Source organism: Erythrolamprus reginae, chromosome 1 (assembly GCF_031021105.1).
Source record: "Erythrolamprus reginae isolate rEryReg1 chromosome 1, rEryReg1.hap1, whole genome shotgun sequence".
Taxonomy (NCBI): Eukaryota; Metazoa; Chordata; class Lepidosauria; order Squamata; family Dipsadidae; genus Erythrolamprus; species Erythrolamprus reginae.
The window spans coordinates 406,202,199-406,224,413 of NC_091950.1; the positions used below are offsets into that span (position 1 = coordinate 406,202,199).

General features: G+C 46.4%; 1 protein-coding gene across 1 annotated transcript in view; it reads left to right on the forward strand.

The window, feature by feature from the left end:
- The window catches only part of GTF2IRD1 (GTF2I repeat domain containing 1), a 224,713-nt gene that overhangs the window by 121,670 nt on the left and 80,828 nt on the right, over positions 1 to 22,215 (forward strand). Inside the window, exons 4-6 of the mRNA XM_070735231.1 lie at positions 853 to 999; positions 7,053 to 7,236; positions 15,207 to 15,517. Coding sequence (XP_070591332.1) covers positions 853 to 999; positions 7,053 to 7,236; positions 15,207 to 15,517 — 642 coding nt within the window. The remainder of the gene's footprint in view (positions 1 to 852; positions 1,000 to 7,052; positions 7,237 to 15,206; positions 15,518 to 22,215) is intronic.

Genomic DNA, 22,215 nt, shown 5'->3' on the forward strand with positions numbered 1-22,215 from the left:
AACATAATTATTTATTAACAATAATTATTATTTTTGTTATTTATTTGCAAAAATTATTAGTTTGGCGATGACATATGACATCATTGGGTGGGAAAAACCGTGGTATAGGAAAAAAAACCATGAAGTATTTTTTAATTAATATTTTTTGAAAAACCGTGGTATAGGCTATTCGCGAAAGTCGAACCCGCGAAAGTTGAGGGAACACTGTACTATATATAAGTGGCTATTAGAAATTACCCAAGTAGAAATAGAATTTACCCCGAAAGCCTTTTTATTAGGAATTTGGGACAGGAAGTACTCCAAACAAACTCTTCATATAATGACGCATGTAATTACTGCCGCGAGAATAAAATATGCTCAAAGTTGGAAAAGACAAGACACTCCATCAGAAAAACAAATAATAGAAAAAAAGCGCCGAGATGGATGAGATGTCAAGAGACATCAAAGATATACAAACAGATGTAGAAGATAAATCATGGGATAAATGGCATCGCTGGATCCAGAATAAAATGATACTAGGAGAGGGCAAAGACACAAAGCTACTCAGACGACTTCAGACATAAGATATAAACCATAATGTTCAATAAGATAAAGGGACTTTATTTCTACTCTTTTCTTCTTATTTCTCTTCTTTTAATGATGTAACTAAACAGAAATCAAATCGTAAGATGTGAGAACTGAAATGGGCTATGATCTGCAATGTACAATGAGTTATTTCTACTTTTTTATTGTATTTGAAAACATAAATAAACAAAAAAAACCCTGAAGACTAATAATAACAAAGCATCTCCTAATTTGCCCTCTTTCTCTCTCTCTCTCTCTTTTTCTCTTCTGCTACCTCCCTGCCGGCAGGAGTCCAGCAGAGCAAAGAGCATGATTTGGATGGCCAGAAGAAACCAAAAGATTTTGGTCGGACAATTCCTCGGATCTCCCCAGATCAGGGATCAGATGTTTATCTCCTCAGGAAGATGGTAGAAGAAGTCTTTGATGTGCTTTACAGTAAGGAATACCCTTGATTTCCATTGGGAATTGGTTTTGCTGAGCAGTTTGTGACACCTTTTAGCCAGTTCCCTACTTGTGTGGCTGGGAGGATGGAAGATCCAAAAGGTTGGATTTAACACAGTGGTTCTCAACCTTCCTGATGCCGCAGCCCCTTAATACAGTTCCTCACGTTGTGGTGACCCTCAACCATAAGTCTAGTGCCAATTCTCCCAACAGAGCTTTAAGCTGATTGGCAGGAAGGTCAGAGGGACACCCCAAGGAAAAATGCCTGATTGGTCGGATTGTAAAAATATGTTCCTTGGCACTAAAATAGAAAGCTTAGTTCCTAACACCATGGGAAATTTGTCTTTTTCGCTGGTCTTAGGCGACTCTTGTGAAATGGTCATTCGAACCCCCAAAGGACTCCCGACTGCCAGGTTGAGAACCACTGGTTTAATGGATGGGGAAACTGGCAAGCCATTAGGCTGCCAGATAGTGGCTGTTTCCTCTTAAGAAAATTAATCCATTTAAGGCACTGTGATGACATCTTAACCTTTATTCAAAGAAGGAATGAACCAGGCCCAAGTCAAGAGGCTTTGTGGAAGGATGGGATATAGTTGAACTACAAATCCAAATATCCCTACTGTTGGATAGATGGCTAAAAGTTAAACATGCTACCTAAGAGTCCTGGGTGTTACTTTTTGTACTCACCTGCAAGGCCACAGGTTAGGAAAGCCGATATAGAAAATAAGACAGCTATGAATATCCCTACTTTGAGATCTTAATGTCCTATATAGCAGCTTCATCATTTATCACTATTATCACTGCTACTGCTCTTATTCCACTTACCGTACTGTTTTTACTGCTAGTATTTTTGCAGTTGAGTAGTTTGATGTGGTATTGCAATCCATCCAAACATGAGGTGGCCTTATAAATCAAATAAGCAAGCAAGCAAGCAGGTTATTTTTCTGAGCAATCCATTTGATTCTTTTTCATTTCCTTTCTCTGTTGCCCACCCTAGCTGATTGTAAACATTGATTTCCCTGCTTTTAGAAGTGCAGAGGTATATACAGTGGTACCTTGTGATACGAACCCCTCGTCATACGAACTTTCCGAGATACGAACCCGGGGTTCGGAAATTTTTTGCCTTTTCTTCCGAACTTTTTCCGTCTTACGAACCCGCCGCCCGAACGCCGAACCTGGAAGTTTGGCAAAAGTTCGGGCTCGGGTGGCCGCCAAGAAGCCCCGCCGCCCGGCTGTCGCCTTTTGAAACAGCCGGGGGGCTTCTCGGCGTCCTGCCAAACCCAAACGCCAAACCCGAACTTTTGCCAAACTTCCAGGTTCGGCATTCGGGAGAACGCCGAGAAGCCCCCCGGCTATTTCAAAAGGCAACATCCGGTCGGCGGGGCTTCTTGGCGTCCTCCCGAACGCCGAACCCGGAAGTTTGTCAAAAGTTCGGGTTTGGTGTTCAGGTTCGGGAGGACGCCGAGAAGTCCCCCGGCTGTTTCAAAAGGTGACAGATGGGCGGCGGCGTGCAGCAGAGCGCCATTTTTGCGAGGCTTTTTTTCTTGCACACATTAATTGACTTTACATTGTTTCCTATGGGAAACATTGTTTTGTCTTACAAACTTTTTGCCTTATGAACCTCCTCCGGGAACCAATTAAGTTCGTAAGATGAGGTATTACTGTATTGTATTTTTCAGAGTATAAGACACACTTTTTTACACACACACCCAAAAGAGTGAAAACTTGGGTACATCTTATACACTGAACGTAGCCCACCCATCCTCCCCCACTCTTTGGACTCTGCCTGCCAGCAATTTACCTCCTTGCAGCAAACAGCAGCAGAGCCTGCTTAGCACAAGCCACTGATTATCTGCCTCCCAACAATCAGTTGATTGATTGAAGTTGCCAGCAAGCCCACTTGCTAAAATGAAAGTGAAACTAAAACTGTGGGGAGGCAAATTGATGGAAGGATCAAACTGTGCTGAAACTGGCTGTTTGTTTGCTTTTTTGTGGCAAGGAGGTAGGTCAATACCTATAAATGCCTATAGAATGTTCAAATAATTAGACTTACCGTATTTTCCGGCGTATAAGACGACTGGGTGTATAAGACGACCCCCTAACTTTTCTAGTTAAAATATAGAATTTGAGATATACTGGCCGTATAAGACTACCCCTCTTCTGACGCACATGCCTTCGCTCCCCTTCTGTGCTGCGGCGGCGAGGGAAAGGAAGGGGGGGAGGAACGAGCGAGCGAGCGAGAAACGGGGTGTTGGTGGAGCCGGCGGGCTGAGGCAAAGGGCTGCGTTTCCCTTCCCTCCCTCCCTCCTGCCCCCGTCCTGAATGGAAGCCCCGCTTGGCCAAGCAGCCCTTTTCTGACGCACATGCCTTCGCTCCCCTTCTGTGCTGCGGCGGCGAGGGAAAGGAAGGGGGGGGAGGAACGAACGAACGAGTGAGCGAGCAACGGGGTGTTGGTGGAGCCGGCGGGCTGAGGCAAAGGGCTGCGTTTCCCTTCCCTCCCTCCCTCCTGCCCCCGTCCTGAATGGAAGCCCCGCTCGGCCAAGCAGCCCTCTTCTGACGCACATGCCTTCGCTCCCCTTCTGTGCTGCGGCGGCGAGGGAAAGGGAGGGGGGAGGAACGAACGAACGAGTGAGCGAGCAACGGGGTGTTGGTGGAGCCGGCGGGCTGAGGCAAAGGGCTGCGTTTCCCTTCCCTCCCTCCCTCCCTCCTGCCCCCGTCCTGAATGGAAGCCCCGCTCGGCCAAGCAGCCCGGGATCTCCACCGCTTGCAAACCGGGCGGGCGGAGCGGACCCGCGCTCACTTTCGGCTCCGGGGACTGCGGGTGGCTACGGCGCCGAAAGGAAAAAAAAGTTGCTGAGCGTCCCTTCGTCGTAAACCCGACGGGAGGCGATGCCGCAAGACGCTGTCTCCTCGAGCGCTCCCTTGCCTCCCGAACTCCCGCCTGTGAAGAGAAACCAAAGGGGGAAATAAAAAAACAAGGCGTCGGGCGAGCGCCAACCGATTCCGGAGCTCCCTCACCGGCTTCATCGACGTGCTGCTGTCGCTGCCGCCTGAGGCGGCGGCACTCGAATCTGGCGTGGTGGAAAATCTGGAGGCAGGCAAAGATTTTCCACCACGCCAGATTCGAGTGCCGCCGCCTCAGGCGGCAGCGATAGCAGCAACAGCAGCGCGTCCATGAAGCCGGCGAGGGAGCTCCGGAATCGGTTGGCGCTCGCCCGACGCCTTGTTTTTTTATTTCCCCCTTTGGTTTCTCTTCACAGGTGGGAGTTCGGGGAGCTTTCGGCTGGCAAGGGAGCGCTCGAGGAGACGGTGTCTTGCGGCATCGCCTCCCGTCGGGTTTACGACGAAGGGACGCTCAGCAATTTCTTTTTCCTTTTGGCGCCATAGCCACCCGCAGTCCCCGGAGCCGAAAGTGAGCGCGGGTCCGCTCCCCCCCCTCAATCCCGCTCCCGGCCTCCTCCCGCCCGCGGCTGTGGCTGCTGCGTATGAATGACTTCGGCACCGAATGGGCGCAGTATCCGGCATATAAGACGACCCCCCACTTTGGAAAAGATTTTCAGGGGTTAAAAAGTCATCTTATACGCCGGAAAATACGGTATTTTTTTAAAAAACGCTTTATTATTAACTTAACAAAATGAAGAAAAAATTTAAAATAAATGCTTGATCTGAAAAAGCCCAGTGCTTTTGTATCTTCTTTTAAATAGCAGAGAATATTTCCAGAAAGCCACATCAATTTTAAAGATCTAAAAAAGTATTATCTGAAAATGTAACAGTGTCCTGTTTTAGTATTAAGATAAGGCAGCTGAGTTAAATCCTCATGTTTGGACTATTTAAATAATTGGGAGGAGTTAGTGTGATTACATTTAAGAAAACTTTCTGGGATTAATATTTATTTATTTAATTCAACTTCTATGCCGCCTAATCCCGAAGGACTCAGGGCGGCTTACAACAATACAAAAATACAAGGAAAATTAAAAAGAAGTCAAATATACAATTCTAACTATAAAATCCAGATTAAAACACACACTAACTAAACAATCAACATGCATGCACAACATTCATACAACTTGGGCATGATAGCTATCAATTCATGCCTTCACAGGCCTGCCGGCAAAGCCAGGTCTTTGTAGCCTTACGGAAAGCCATTAGGGTGGGAACAAAATGGACTTCGGGGGGGAGTTGATTCCATAGAGCAGGGGCGGCAACAGGAAAGGCCCCGCCAACCTGCATTGCTTAGTTGATGGGACCTGGAGGAGGCCAACTCTGTGTGCTCTTATAAGCTTCTGGGAAGTATGCAGCAAGAGGTGGTCCCATAAATAGTCTGGCCCTGAGCCATATAGGGGTTTAAATATACTGCCATAATGTACATTTCTCCAATTCTTTGCTGTTTCTATGGGTCAGGCACACAAGCGTAGAAATACACAGTAATCAGTATTTATCATCTGTATTATTTGCTGTTTGGCAAATTGCTGGGAAGCAGAGGCTTTTTTTCCTTGTTTTCCTCCCCCAAAACTAATGTGTGTTTTATACTCCGGTGTGTCTTATACAGTACAGTGGTACCTCATCATACGAACTTAATTGGTTCCAGGAGGAGGTTCGTAAGGTGAAAAGTTCGTAAGATGAAACAATGTTTCCCATAGGAATCAATGTAAAAGCAAATAATGCGTGCAAATCCTTCAGGAAAATCCCAAACTTTAGAAGGGAGGCGAACAGAGGGCAGGGAGGAGCAGCTAAAGGGGGCGGGTGGAAGAAGCACGGATAGGCTAAAGGGTGAGTGGGAAGGAAGAAAGGCAAGGGGGGCGCCCCTCCCTTTTCTTTCTTAAAAAGACACCGTTTCAGTGCCTTTGCTAGCACGTTGTTCTCTGCAAAATCTTTCCTCCAAGCTGCCCCTCCCTTTTCTTTCTTAAAAAGACACCGTTTCAGTGCCTTTGCAAGCACGTTGTTCTCTGCAAAATCTTTCCTCCAAGCTGCCCCTCCCTTTTCTTTCTTAAAAAGACACCGTTTCAGTGCCTTTGCAAGCACGTTGTTCTCTGCAAAATCTTTCCTCCAAGCTGCCCCTTCCTTTTCTTTCTTAAAAAGACACCGTTTCAGTGCCTTTGCAAGCACGTTGTTCTCTGCAAAATCTTTCCTCCAAGCTGCCCCTCCCTTTTCTTTCTTAAAAAGACACCGTTTCAGTGCCTTTGCAAGCACGTTGTTCTCTGCAAAATCTTTCCTCCAAGCTGCCCCTCCCTTTTCTTTCTTAAAAAGACACCGTTTCAGTGTCTTTGCAAGCACGTTGTTCTCTGCAAAATCTTTCCTCCAAGCTGCCCCTCCCTTTTCTTTCTTAAAAAAAGGGAAAATAAAGAAACCCCTTCATCTCAGCAGCAGCTGCTTGGGTTCGTAAGGTGAAAATAGTTCAGAAGAAGAGGCAAAAAAATCTTAAACACCAGGTTTGTATCTTGAAAAGTTCGTTAGAAGAGGCGTTCGTAAGATGAGGTACCACTGTACTTATTTCTTTTGTAAAACGTAGTGAGTCCCCCCAAATTTCTGCTGTCTCTCTCTTTGTAGATAGATAATGCCATTTTTATTGCATACGCATCCCCAATTGGAGGACAAGTCTGGTTAGTGCCAACTTTTGTTTGCAGTATAAGCCCTTTGCCTGCAACTGGCATCTCTGCCTAAGGCTTGTTGCGGAGAATATATGCCTAAATCCAGAACAGTGCTTCTCAATCTCACCAATTTTAAGCTGTGTGGACTTTACTTCCAAGATTTCTCCAGTTTATAAGCTGGCTGGGGAATTCTAGGAGTTGAAGTCCACATAACTTAAAGTTGACATGGTCGAGAAACACTAATCCAGATAATATGGGGCACTGGGGATTTGAACTGCTGAACTGTTGACCTTTCGATCAACAAGCTCAGAGTCTTAGGCAATGAGCCACCACATCCTTCTGGGTAACTGAGCACAAATCCTCTGCACAATGTGACATAGAGACAGAATAAAGGGATGCCTTGTGACCAGCTCTTGTTTAGATGTCTTTCAGAGTTTATTGTTGTTCCATATTGTCCAGGTGAGGCCTTGGGGAAGAGCAGTGTGGTTCCACTGCCATATGAGAAGTTCTTGAAAGAGCCTGGCTGGTTAACGGTGGTTGGGTTACCTGATGGACTCACCTTCAGGAAACCCATTGAATATGACGCAAAGTCCCTGATGGCCATATTAGAGCACAGCCACAACATGCGTTTCAGGATAAAAAGGTAAGAATTAGATGTTTTGGGTTCTTCACCCCTTTCTGATTCCCTTGCACTGTGGTCCCCCTACTTAAGAACTTAATTTGTTCCATGACCAGGTTCTTAAGTAGAAAAGTTTGTAAGTAGAAGCAATTTTTCCCATAGGAATCAATGTAAAAGCAAATAATGCGTGTAAAACTGTGTTCAGTTCTGGAGACCTCACCTACAAAAAGATATTGACAAAATTGAACGGGTTACAAGAATGGTGGAAGGTCTTAAGCATAAAACGTATCAGGAAAGACTTAATGAACTCAATCTGTATAGTCTGGAGGACAGAAGGAAAAGGGGGGACATGATCGAAACATTTAAATATATTAAAGGGTTAAATAAGGTCCAGGAGGGAAGTGTTTTTAATAGGAAAGTGAACACAAGAACAAGGGGACACAATCTGAAGTTAGTTGGGGGAAAGATCAAAAGCAACATGAGAAAATATTATTTTACTGAAAGAGTAGTAGATCCTTGGAACAAACTTCCAGCAGACGTGGTAGATAAATCCACAGTAACTGAATTTAAACATGCCTGGGATAAACATATATCCATCCTAAGATAAAATACAGAAAATAGTATAAGGGCAGACTAGATGGACCAGGAGGTATTTTTCTGCCGTCAGACTTCTATGTTTCTATGTTTCTACAGCCATTAGGAAAGAAATAAAAGCTCGGAATTTGGGTGGGAGGAGGAGGAAGAAGAGGAGGAGGACAGTTGCTGCCCAGAGCGAAGGGAGCGTTTCGTTTCTCTGGGCGTTGGCAGAGGTTTATTCCCTCTCCAAGCGCCCAGAGAAAGGAAAATGCTTTGTTCGCTCTGGACTGCCAAAGCCTCCTTAAGTGCCACTGACAGCCCAGAAAAGCCCGAGATGGCTAGGATTAAAGGGGGAATGGCAGGAAACTGGCTGGGCCTTTGTGCTGTTCTCAAATTTCCTGGGAAATTTTTCTGGGCTCAGGTTCTTAAGTAGAAAATGGTTCTTAAGAAGAGGCAAAAAAGTCTTGAGCGCCCAGTTCTTATCTAGAAAAGTTCTTAAGTAGAGACCTTCTTAGGTAGAGGTACCACTGCATTTGATCAGTGCCTTGCAGATCATGTTGGTTGTACTGTTTCCATGATAGAGAGATGAAAAATATTGACTTGCATCCCAGGTCAGAGCATAGAAACCTCAAAGACGTAGTGCAAGATCGGAAGCTGTGGAGAGACCTGGCCCCTAGAATTGCTAAAAGTTGGACACAATTGAATGGATAATCATTTATTTATTTATTTATTTATTTTATTAGTTGGACTTGTATGCCGCCCCTCTCCGAAGACTCGGGGCGGCTCACAACAAGTAAAAACAGTCACAACAATCCAATTAATTAAAATATTTAACGATTTAAGAAAAACCCCATGTAGTAGCAAACACACACAAGCATACCATGTATAAATTAACATGCCCAGGGGAGATGTTTAGTTTCCCCATGCCTGACGGCAAAGGTGAGTCTTAAGGAGTTTTCGGAAGGCAGGAAGAGTAGGGGCAGTTCTAATCTCCGGGGGGAGTTGGTTCCAGAGAGCCGGCGCCGCCACAGAGAAGGCTCTTACCCTGGGACCCGCCAACCGGCATTGTTTAGTTGACAGGACCCGGAGAAGGCCCACTCTGTGGGACCTAATCGGTCGCTGGGATTCGTGCGGCAGGAGGCGGTCTCGGAGATATTCTGGTCCGATGCCATGAAGGGCTTTAAAGGTCATAACCAACACTTTGAATTGTGACCGGAAATTGATCGGCAGCCAATGCAGACTGCGGAGTGATGGTGAAACATGGGCGTACCTAGGTAAGCCCATGACTGCTCTCGCAGCTGCATTCTGCACGATCTGAAGTTTCCGAACACTTTTCAAAGGTAGCCCCATGTAGAGAGCATTACAGTAGTCGAACCTCGAGGTGACGAGGGCATGAGTGACTGTGAGCAATGAGTCCCGGTCCAGATAGGGCCGCAACTGGTGCACCAGGCGAACCTGGGCAAACGCCCCCCTCGCCACAGCTGAGAGATGGTTTTCTAATGTGAGCTGTGGATCGAGGAGGACGCCCAAGTTGCGGACCCTCTCTGAGGGGGTCAATAATTCCCCCCCCCAGGGTAATGGACGGACAGATGGAATTGTCCTTGGGAGGCAAAACCCACAGTCACTCCGTCTTATCCGGGTTGAGTTTGAGTCTGTTGACACCCATCCAGGCCCCAACAGCCTCCAGGCACCGGCACATCACTTCCACCGCTTCGTTGACTGGGCATCATCATTTTGTGTTCATCATCATCATCACCATCACCATCATCTCTTCTCCCCTGTTTTGGTGCAATTATAAGGAGAGGATTAAAATGTCTATGGAAGGGGTAGGCAAAGTTGGCTCTTCTATGACTTGTGGACTTCAATTCCCAGAATTCCTGAGCCTATCATGTTAGCTCATGAATTCTGGGAGTTGAGGTCCACATGTCATAGAAGAGCCAACTTTGCCTACCCCTGGTCTATGGAGGTTCTTAGTCCTCCAAGTCATGGTTGTCCCAAAGGTGCGTTTTTCAAGAGGCAACTGGACTTTCTGGATTTTCTTTGAAGAAGTTTAGCTTCCCATTCAAGAAGCTTCTTCAGCTCTGGCTGGATGGTGAGGAATAGAAGGATTTATACTCCTTGCAGATGGTTGATCATTTGTATTCTTCTAGGGCAATGCTATTGCTATTGTTTCAACCACAGCAACACAGGGGCACACAACAGATATAAACTTAAAGTAAAGACTCGACTGCAGCAAATACAACTTTAGTAACCGAGTAGTTGATGCATGGAACTCACTACCAGACTTTGTAGTATCATCACCTAACCCCCCAAACTTCACCCTTAGAGTATCCACTGTTGACCTCTCCTGATTCCTAAGAGGTCAGTAAGGAGTGTGTATAAGTGCACCAGCGTGCCTTCTGTACCCTGTCCTAATGTTTCTTTTTTTTTACTAGTATTCGTGTATTTTTTTTATTTAATATTTTTATTGATTTTTTTAAAATATAAGCACACACACACAACATAAAACAGGTGCTCTGTGAGTAGTGCCCACCACCAGACAAGCATTCACACCCCACCACCAAATCGGGGGTGTTTCTTGTATATACTAGTGTCCTACCGGCATGTTTCAACTGCCCGTAATTACAGGGTAATTAGTCCAGGAAGACCCACATCACACGATAAAAGGAAAACCCAAAGTTTTTTATAAACAGAAAAACAGAAACAGTTCCCTTTTTAAATGTCAAAGGGATTTTCTGGTACACACAAGGCACAGGTTAAATGCAATCCAATTGCTCACCCAATAACTGGGAAATTGAGTCCAATTCTAAAGTCCAGAGAGTCCACACACAATCTTGAACAGCACAAAAACCACGATCTTGACGAAACAATGAATCAGATAAACTGCCTTGAAGCTAAAACACCAAGCTGCACTTTTATCTGTAGCACTAATTACAGCAGCCCCACCCAACCACAGGTGGCCTCATTTTCTCTTGTAATAATCCTTCAGTTGTTGTCTCCTATGCATCACTCTACGCATGCGTGGATGTGTCATTAATTCTTGTTTAGAATCCAGGGATGATACAGATGATTGATCTCCTCCTGGGCTGTCTTCCAAACTCCCCTCTTCCCTGTCACTCACGCTTCCTTGGTCAGAGGAAGCTTCGTTGGAAGATTCTACTGGGAACAAAACAGGCCTGCGGCATGTGGATGTTTCCCCCACATCCACCTGCACATTCCTTGGGGCAGGAGCTGGGCCAGAGCTAACCACAACATACTAGTATCATGTATATAAATATTATTATATCATTATATACCACCAATACGTACTTGACAAAACAAACAAACAAATAAAAATGAAAATAATTAAATATGCAGCTCAGGACTCTCGTTCATCAAATTCTGGCCTGTCTTAATATTGTACGAAAGCAGCCAGTGATTATTCATGTAGCAGGTTCATGTAAACCCAGAGAATTGGACTTATGGAACAATCTATTATTAAATCAAATATCTATTATAGTCCAAGGCCTGTGGATGCTGTCAAAGTCCCTTGTGAGGGCAATGTCCTCAAAAGGGGCTAAGCATAAAACGTATCAGGAAAGACTTAATGAACTCAATCTGTATAGTCTGGAGGACAGAAGGAAAAGGGGGGACATGATCGAAACATTTAAATATGTTAAAGGGTTAAATAAGGTTCAGGAGGGAAGTGTTTTTAATAGGAAAGTGAACACAAGAACAAGGGGACACAATCTGAAGTTAGTTGGGGGAAAGATCAAAGGCAACATGAGAAAATATTATTTTACTGAAAGAGTAGTAGATCCTTGGAACAAACTTCCAGCAGACGTGGTTGGTAAATCCACAGTAACTGAATTTAAACATGCCTGGGATAAACATATATCCATTGTAAGATAAAATACAGGAAATAGTATAAGGGCAGACTAGATGGACCATGAGGTCTTTTTCTGCCGTCAGTCTTCTATGTTTCTATGTTTCTAAGTGCAACCCAGCCGTATGGGGTCACTCACGAACGCGAAAGAAAGCTTTGGACACATTGTCTCTCTCGGGGTGAAGTGACATGGTGTAGAGCCATGTACCCCTTTTTATTTAGGAACATAAGGAAATGGGGTATAATTGCATATACATGTCAAATGATACATCCAACAACACAACTTCAAACGTATCTTTTGAGTTCTTCCTTTTCCCATAGATATCAAGAAACAATTTCCTGGAAACTTCCTAAGGGCAGATGTTTCTCACACCTAATTTCTCTGAAGTCTTCTTATCTCACTAATCTTCCTTAATTACCCTGTTGTCCTGTTGTATGCTTCAGGCAATGTAAATCCCCCCCCCCTTTGATCCTATAACGTCCTGTCCTGAGTGGTGAAAACTTTGTTTATTGTGAGATGTTTATTTGAGCCCTTTTGTTTCCCTGTTGTGATTGCCAGGAATGCAGATTAGGTGAGTTTAGTGCCCTTCTTGTCCTGGGTTATAGAATCAGGGTAAGCAGAGTATTCTTATGCTAGAGTTCCAGATTTATAAATCCTATTCTAACAGCTATACTGCAACAAAGGCCAAAATAAACGATAACGTGTTGTGTGTCAGTGATTTTGGCCTGCCATTGTGTGTGCACAGCCAGTGAACCAGTGGGAGAAGGATATTTCATCTCAGGGCTGCAAAAATGTTTCTACCTGCTTCCTGTTGTTGGAACATAATCAGGTATATATACACTGACAAAAGGTATTGAGCGTTCTTGAGTGATTGAGGCCAGCCATTGGCTGACCCTAAGTGAGAAGGGATCTGGGAACATGCTGATGAAGTAGGAATCAGCAGTTCCAGGCTAGAGAGATCCAATATGTCAGCATAGATTAGGTGCTTTTCAAAAGCCCATCAGCAGAGCAGCCAGGTATCCATTGACTTGGAAAGATGGGAGGGGGGGAAAAAACACCCTACAATTTAAACCCTGGAGTTTAGATCTATATATAGGCTTTGACCTCTGCGTATTGCAGTAGGCAAATCTCCTGTCTTCCTTCCTGTCAGCAATAAACTAATCTTGCCCAGTCACAGCCATGAGCCTCTGCTGAGAAAAAAGCAGGCCTGAATAAGGAGTTAAGTATCTGGAGAACTGAGATTTATTGCCGCGGCTGATGAAAAGCCTGACAGAAGGGCTATAAATACTTCCTATTTAGGGTGGAACTTTGCCTACTGAGCAACTGGATTGAGATTTCTGGTTCAGTGCTACTTAGAAGAGGGAAGTAGAATGCCTTTTTTTCTATTGTCACTCCCTTTCTTCCTTGTTTTTGCTGTCCGTCATTACAACATTCCTCAATAATATCGTTTTTACTGTCAGTCACCTCTTGTTTCCTTTGCACCAGGAAATAAAGTGATGAAGTAAAAGATGCCAGTCCAGCTAGTTTCTTTTGTGTATCCAGCGCAGGGCCTTTTTCCAAACCATTCTCTTGGCTTTGTCATTTGTAGTTTGATTTTCAATACTTGCTCTGTCTTCCATGTCTGTCATTCCTTCATTGACATCTTTTAGACATTGAAATTGTAATTTGAGATATGTATAAGTATATATTCAGACCCTTTCTCTCTCTCTCTCTCTTTCTCTCTGTCTCTCTCTCTCTCTCTCTCTCTCTCTCTCTCTACATGCACGCAAACACACATGGTGTGTGGGTGTCTGTGTAAATAAATATACTGTATATCATATGTTCTTAAAGAAATACAGTACCTCCAAACTATCTCCTATCTCTCTCACCCACAATCTGGACGACTCCACTCTGCAAGGGATTATGGGGTCATTAAAAGATGATGAAACTAGCAACCTACATCACAAATCATAACATCAAATTGAAACGACAAACTGTAAACATCGATCGACACGAACTTCAAAATTACAAAGAAAACAAACCCTTAAACCACTGACACGTATTGGCACTAAAAATTACATCCAAAACATATGGATAAAACTTTAGGGAAATTTACACCAACTATGGGCTCAAATCACAGGCCGCAAACCATGAAAGAACCAGCTTTAACGCTGGCCTTCTCTTCTTACCACTCCCCTTTTGCTCCAATTTCCTATGCCCCTTCCCCTTATATCTCTTTCCCTTCTTCCCCAACCCCCTACCTTTCCTCTTTTCTCTTTTCTTCCTCCCCACCTACATGTACTATATAAGTAAATTATAAATGTTAGAATGTATAGTATATACTGTATATCCCTTTTGCCTTTCTGTACCCTGTTTTTAATGTATATATTCAATAAATTTATTTTTTTTAAAAAGATGATGATCACTTAGAGAGGGGGAGAGAGGGAGAGGGAGAAAGGGAGAATAAGAGATGATATAGATATGAAATATATCTAGCTATCTATCTCATACACACACACACACACACACACACACACACACACACACACTATATATACTGCTCAAAAAATAAAGGGAACACTCAAATAACACATCCTAGATCTGAATGAATGAAATATTCTCGTTGAATATTTCATTTGCACAACTATTCCATTTGCACAACAGCATGTGAAATTAACTGTCAATCAGTGTTGCTTCCTAAGTAGACAGTTTGATTTACTTGAAGTTATATTCTATTTTTTAAGTGTTCTTTTTATTTTTTTTGAGCAGTGGATAGATAGATAGATAGATAGATAGATAGATAGATAGATAGATAGATAGATAGATGATAGATAGATTAGATAGATAGATAGATAGATAGATAGATAGATAGATTAGATAGATAGATAGATAGATAGATAGATAGATGATAGATAGATAGATGATAGATAGACAGATAGATAGATGATAGATAGATTAGATAGATAGATAGATAGATAGATTAGATAGATATTTAGATAGATAGATAGATAGATAGATAGATTGATAGATGATAGATAGATGATAGATAGATAGATAGATAGATAGATAGATGATAGATAGATAGATTAGATAGATAGATAGATAGATGATAGATAGATTAGATAGATAGATAGATTAGATTAGATAGATATTTAGATAGATAGATAGATAGATAGATAGATGATAGATAGATAGATAGATAGATTAGATCGATCGATCGATCGATCGATCGATAGATAGATAGATAGATAGATAGATAGATAGTATTGCTAGTGCAGATGTGGGTGAGATAAATAATTTGGAGGTCTGCTTCTTTAAGAATTTAAGAAGAGCTCAGCTAGATTAACCCAAAACTCCACCCAGACCAGGATTTTGCTATTTTAGAGTGGCCAATAAAATACCTCTTGGAAGTTCATGAAGAGGACAGGAAATCAGTTTTATTACATGTCTTTAGCAGTTGGCTGATGTTCAACAACCTGTCTTTGAATTTACAACATATTTTGATCCTCTTTGTTGCATTCAATAGTTCATCCTACCAACATTAAATTATGTGCCGTTTCCTCCTCTTCTTAGGCCACCCGAGGACTCTATCAGGGACCCCAATGCTTCTGTTGAGATGAACTCTTCTGCTCTCCTCTCCAAGGGCAGCCGAGAACCGGGCCTTAACAATGTGCGCGTTAAGCCGGCCAATCAAGACACTCTTCCTGGGATCACCACCAGCGGTTTCCTGTATGGCGTGTCGCTGCCCACACAGATCGCCATGGAGATAAAGCAGGAAGGTTCAGCCAGTCGTCATGGGATGAATGCCGTCGGTGACATGCTGTGGCCCCGTCCGTCAGGAGAAGCGAAGGTGCCTTCGCCACAGGAGTTCGGTGACTGCTGTGGTAATGGCCTTCATGTTTGCTGACCCAGCAATGGCTGCCCCAATGCTGGTACAAAGGTGTTGGTGTAGCCTTGGAGTGAAATAGGGCGGGAATAGGAATTGGGTAATGATATCTTTGATTGGATTACTGATGATGGTTTTGACAGGGTCACCCTTAAGTAGGAAGGGACAGTAGTATTTGTTCAGCTAGGTACGATTCCTGCAGGCTGGACATGATTGATATATTCCAGGTGGTCCTCACTTTACGACCACAATTGAGCCCAAAATTTATGTTGTTAAGTGAGAGATTTGTTAAGAGAATTTTAGCCCCATTTTATGACTTGTATTGCCACAGTTTGTATTTTGTATTTATTAGATTTGTATGCCGCCCCTCTCCGAAGACTCGGGGCGGCTAACAACAATAAAAAAGACAATGTAAACAAATGTAATATTAAAAATAATCTAAAAAACCCCAATTTAGAGAACCAATCATACATACAAGCATACCATGTATAAATTCTATAAGCCTAGGGGGAAGGGAAAATTTCAATTCCCCCATGCCTGACGACAGAGGTGGGTTTTAAGGAGCTTGCGAAAGGCAAGGAGGGTGGGGGCAACTCTGATATCTGGGGGGAGCTGGTTCCAGAGGGTCGGGGCCGCCACAGAGAAGGCTCTTCTCCTGGGTCCCGCCAAACGACATTGTTTAGTCGACGGGACCCGGAGAAGGCCAACTCTGTGGGACCTAACCGGTCGCTGGGATTCGTGCGGCAGAAGGCGGTCCCGGAGATACAGTTGTTAAATGAATCATTGCAGTTGTTAAATTATCAACGTGGTTGCTAAGTGAATTTCTCCTATTGGCTTTGCTTGTCAGAAAGTTGCAAAAGGGATATATGATCCTGGGATATTGCAGTCATCATAGATTTGAGTCAGTTGTCAAACAACCAGATGTAAACCATGTGACCAAAAAAAAAAAGTCATTTTTTTCAGGGACATTGTCACTAAGCCAACTGTTGTAAGTCGAGAACTATCTGTCGTTTTATATTGTAGTGCTAGCCAAGGAAGGAGAAAGGAGTCGGGAATAGGCTTCGTCTTCAAGTTGTAGGATCAGGTAAAATATAGGTAGTCCTTGACCTACAACAGTTCATTTAGTGACCATTCAAAATTACATATTTAAGACATCTGTTTCAACCTTGAAATCTCATGAATGCCCTTCCCCAAATAGGCCCTAGACTGTCCTATTTTAGGAAAGTAGCGGTCAGTAATGATGCGTGGGCCTGATGCTCTCTTCAGGTGAACAGATGTTGCATATTCTAGCAGTGTATTTATTTATTTATTTATTTATTTATTAGTTTTGTATGCCGCCCCTCTCCGTAGACTCGGGGCGGCTCACAACATACAATAAAACAATTCACAACAAATCTAATAAATTAAAAAAATTAAAAAACCCCATTATTAAACCAGACATACACACAGACATACCATACATAAATTGTATAGGCCCAGGGGAGGGGGGAATGCCTCAATTCCCCCATGCCTGACGGCAGAGGTGAGTTTTAAGGAGTTTACGGAAGGCAAGGAGGGTGGGGGCAGTTCTAATCTCTGGGGGAGCTGGTTCCAGAGAGTCGGGGCCGCCACAGAGAAGGCTCTTCTGGGACCCGCCAGACGACATTGTTTAGTCAACAGGACCCGGAGAAGGCCAACTCTGTGGGACCTAATCGGTCGCTGGGATTCGTGCGGCAGAATCCCAGAAGAAGGTCTCCGGTTTTAGTTTGAGTCTTACTTTAGTTATTTCATAAATCCATATTTTAGTTTTATTCTAGATTTTCTTAAATTTATTTTATACACATTTTATATTTTATACACATTTTATATTTCAGTCACTTTCGACTTTTTTTCTCGGTAGAGTCCCAAATATGTCTGCTCATAAGGAAAGTGACAATCACTTTACATTTACTTAAATTGAATTGTATTTGACATTTGGCTGGTTGGCCATTCACTCAGTCTGAAGAGATCCCTGTAGACCCCTTCGCTGTCACTATGAATAATTCAGTAATGTCTGTAACATTTTCCACCTCAAGGCTTGCCCCAAAGTCAAGATCATTTATTGAAAATTGCCAGTCCCAGTGCAGGTGCTTAAGAAATTCCATTTCTCACATGCCTCCATGGAGAGAACTGCTCATTTAGTCATGTATTTTGTTTTCTGTTTTTCAATGAACAAAATGACAAGTTTTCGTATTCCATAACTCTTAACGTTACTCAAGTGCTTTTGACGATGGCAGGGGTTTTTTTATTTGATTGGATTGGATTGGATTGGATTTGTATGCCGCCCCTCTCCGTAGACTCGGGGCGGCTAACAACAGTAGTAAACAGCATATAATAATAATCCAATATTAAAACAGTTAAAAACCCTTATTATAAAACCAAACATACATACAGATATACCATGCATAAAATTGTAAAGGCCTAGGGGGAAAGAGTATCTCAGTTCCCCCATGCCTGGCGGCAGAGGTGGGTTTTAAGAAGCTTACGAAAGGCAAGGAGGATGGGAGCAATTCTAATCTCTGGGGGGAGTTGGTTCCAGAGGGCCGGGGCCGCCACAGAGAAGGCTCTTCCCCTGGGTCCCACCAAGCGACATTGTTTAGTTGACGGGACCCGGAGGAGACCCACTCTGTGGGACCTAACTAGTCGCTGGGATTCGTGCAGCAGAAGGCGGTGCCTGAGATAGTCTGGTCCGGTGCCATGAAGGGCTTTGTAGTTCATAACCAACACTTTGAATTGTGACCGGAAATTGATCGGCAACCAATGCAGACTGCGGAGTGTTGGTGTAACATGGGCATATTTGGGAAAGCCCATGACTGCTCTCGCAGCTGCATTCTGCACAACCTGAAGTTTCTGAACACTTTTCAAAGGTAGCCCCATGTAGAGAGCATTACAGTAGTCGAGCCTCGAGGTGATGAGGGCATGAATGACTGTGAGCAGTGACTCCCTGTCCAAATAGGGTCGCAACTGGTGCAACGCCCCCCTCGCCACAGCCGAAAGATGTTTCTCTAATGTGAGCTGTGGATCGAGGAGGACGCCCAAGCTGCGGACCATCTCTGAGGGGGTCAGTAGTTCCCCCCCCCCCAGGGTGAGGGATGGGCAGATGGAATTGTCCTTTGATGAAAACCATGTAAACATGACTTTCAAAACGGAAGAAACCTATCTTTTGTAACTAGCCTTTACCTATGAATTACAGACAATTCCCAGATTAGCAGCGTTTCCTTAGAGAAGGTTTTACGTTACGTGAGAAGTACCCCCTGGTGTTTGCGAGCAAGTCCCAAAACTACAAATCTTGCAACACCACAGCAGTTGTTCGCCTTTATGAACAACTGCAGAGGCTCTGCAACATTTGTCCTGAACGTTGCCGGCCAAAATGGAGCTTCTGAGGGGTGGCATTACCCCTTCGATATTTCGTTCGGGCCTCCACAGGCCTCCTCAGCACATTGCAGACTGAAATGGAGCTTCTGAGGGGCAGAACCGTGGGGCAAGAAGGCCTTGGGTGGTTTTAGATAGATGGCCTGTTCCATCACTAGGATCCCCATAGCCTTACCCACGCTGAAATACCTCATGTGCACTTAAAGCATTTGATTAGTAGTAAATCAACATTAGTAAACGTTTGGGTAAACCTAAATCTAATAAACCTAAAAGGAGGGAGTGATTCCGTTCAAGGTACAAGATTCACTCCCACGAATCCTTGGTTCATGAATAGAATGGGCAGTCTCCATTACATTTATAATGTGAGGACTACCGTTCTCCATGCAGAGCATGTTTAAGTCAAACTACAGATAATCCTTGTTTACCAAACTGCCTTGTAGAGCAAACATTTACAGTTACGAGGGTGAGGAAAAAGTCACTGTGCGAACAATGCTTGTATCTACAACCTTCCCAGGTTTCTACAGCAGGGGAAAACTGAAATAAGATCATACAGTAGTCCCTCGATTATCGCGAGGGTTCCGTTCCAGGACCCCTTGCGATAATCGAAATTTCGCGATATAGCGGTGCGGAAGTAAAAACACCATCTGCGCATGCGTGCCACTTTTCCATGGTGTTTTTACTTCCGCACCGCCAGCCCGCTGCCCGCCACTTGTCCGCTGCCCGCCCGCTCACCTCGCCAGCAAGAGGGGAAGACCCATGAAAGATTCCTTGGGCCGCCTAGCAGCTGATCTGCTCGGCAGCGCAGCAGCAGCCTGCGCTGCCGAGCAGATCAGCTGCTAGGCGGCCCAAGGAACCTTCCATGGGTCTTCCCCCTCTTGCTTGTGAGGGCGCTTCAACGTTTCCGGACGGCAAGCTCGGACTCTTTCTTTTTCCCTCAGAGGACGCTTATGACAGGCGGCTGAGGCTTCGAGTGTGTCCCCTTCCACCGCCAAGGTCTCCCAGGAGTCCACACCCCCTTTTAAGGCGCCCGCAGATCAAGCGCTCTAGCCAGGCCCGGGCGCACGCCCCCTCTTCCCGCTTCGGTGGGCCTGCCCGGCGCGGGGGTCTCTTCCCCCTCATGGACACTCTTCGTGCCTGGCTTCCTTCTCTCTCCTCCCTTCCCCCCGCTTTCCTCCGGGCGTGTTGGAGAAGAGGGTCTTCTTCCGCTCTTATTGTCTTGGGTGGGCGGGAGGCAGGAGCTGCAGAAAGGGAAACTTTTTTGTTTTCCTTCGCTCCGCCACCCAAGAGAGCGGAGAGGCAGCGGGGGCGCAAGGAAGAAGAAGCGGTGGTGGCGGCGGCTTCCTTCGGGGGCAACGCCAGCAAGAGGGAAGATGACGCGCGGGCGGCACAGGGGGGGGGAGGCAAAGCTCTGCGGCTCCAGCCACTTTCAGCCAAGCCTCCCCGGCCACGGAGCCAGGGAAGCCGAGCCGGGCGTGGAACATCGGCGCAGGAGGCAGGACACGATCGGGCGACCGGAGCAGCAGCGCCGCCGCCGTCACGCCCGGCTCGGCTTCCCTGGCTGCGTGGCCGGGGAGGCTTGGCTGAAAGTGGCTGGAGCCGCAGAGCTTTGCCTCCCCCCCCCCTGTGCCGCCCGCGCGTCATCTTCCCTCTTGCTGGCGTTGCCCCCGAAGGAAGCCGCCGCCACCACCGCTTCTTCTTCCTTGCGCCCCCGCTGCCTCTCCGCTCTCTTGGGTGGCGGAGCGAAGGAAAACAAAAAGTTTCCCTTTCTGCAGCTCCTGCCTCCCGCCCACCCAAGACAATAAGAGCGGAAGAAGACCCTCTTCTCCAACACGCCCGGAGGAAAGCGGGGGGAAGGGAGGAGAGGTCTTCCCCCTCTTGCTGGCGTGCGTGGGCGGTGGGGAAGACCCATGGGAGATTCCTTGGGCCGCCTAGCAGCTGAGGGTCTTCCCCACCGCCCACGCACGCCAGCAAGAGGGACACTCTTCGTGCCTGGCTTCCTTCTCTCTCCTCCCTTCCCCCCGCTTTCCTCGGGGCGTGTTGGAGAAGAGGGTCTTCTTCCGCTCTTATTGTCTTGGGTGGGCGGGAGGCAGGAGCTGCAGAAAGGGAAACTTTTTGTTTTCCTTCGCTCCGCCACCCAAGAGAGCGGAGAGGCAGCGGGGGCGCAAGGAAGAAGAAGCGGTGGTGGCGGCGGCTTCCTTCGGGGGCAACGCCAGCAAGAGGGAAGATGACGCGCGGGCGGCACAGGGGGGGGGAGGCAAAGCTCTGCGGCTCCAGCCACTTTCAGCCAAGCCTCCCCGGCCACGGAGCCAGGGAAGCCGAGCCGGGCGTGGAACATCGGCGCAGGAGGCAGGACACGATCGGGCGACCGGAGCAGCAGCGCCGCCGCCGTCACGCCCGGCTCGGCTTCCCTGGCTGCGTGGCCGGGGAGGCTTGGCTGAAAGTGGCTGGAGCCGCAGAGCTTTGCCTCCCCCCCCCTGTGCCGCCCGCGCGTCATCTTCCCTCTTGCTGGCGTTGCCCCCGAAGGAAGCCGCCGCCACCACCGCTTCTTCTTCCTTGCGCCCCCGCTGCCTCTCCGCTCTCTTGGGTGGCGGAGCGAAGGAAAACAAAAAGTTTCCCTTTCTGCAGCTCCTGCCTCCCGCCCACCCAAGACAATAAGAGCGGAAGAAGACCCTCTTCTCCAACACGCCCGGAGGAAAGCGGGGGGAAGGGAGGAGAGGTCTTCCCCCTCTTGCTGGCGTGCGTGGGCGGTGGGGAAGACCCATGGGAGATTCCTTGGGCCGCCTAGCAGCTGAGGGTCTTCCCCACCGCCCACGCACGCCAGCAAGAGGGACACTCTTCGTGCCTGGCTTCCTTCTCTCTCCTCCCTTCCCCCCGCTTTCCTCGGGGCGTGTTGGAGAAGAGGGTCTTCTTCCGCTCTTATTGTCTTGGGTGGGCGGGAGGCAGGAGCTGCAGAAAGGGAAACTTTTTGTTTTCCTTCGCTCCGCCACCCAAGAGAGCGGAGAGGCAGCGGGGGGCGCAAGGAAGAAGAAGCGGTGAGTGGCGGCGGCTTCCTTCGGGGGCAACGCCAGCAAGAGGGAAGATGACGCGCGGGCGGCACAGGGGGGGGGGGAGGCAAAGCTCTGCGGCTCCAGCCACTTTCAGCCAAGCCTCCCCGGCCACGCAGCCAGGGAAGCCGAGCCGGGCGTGACGGCGGCGGCGCTGCTGCTCCCGGTCGCCCGATCGTGTCCTGCCTCCTGCGCCGATGTTCCACGCCCGGCTCGGCTTCCCTGGCTCCGTGGCCGGGGAGGCTTGGCTGAAAGTGGCTGG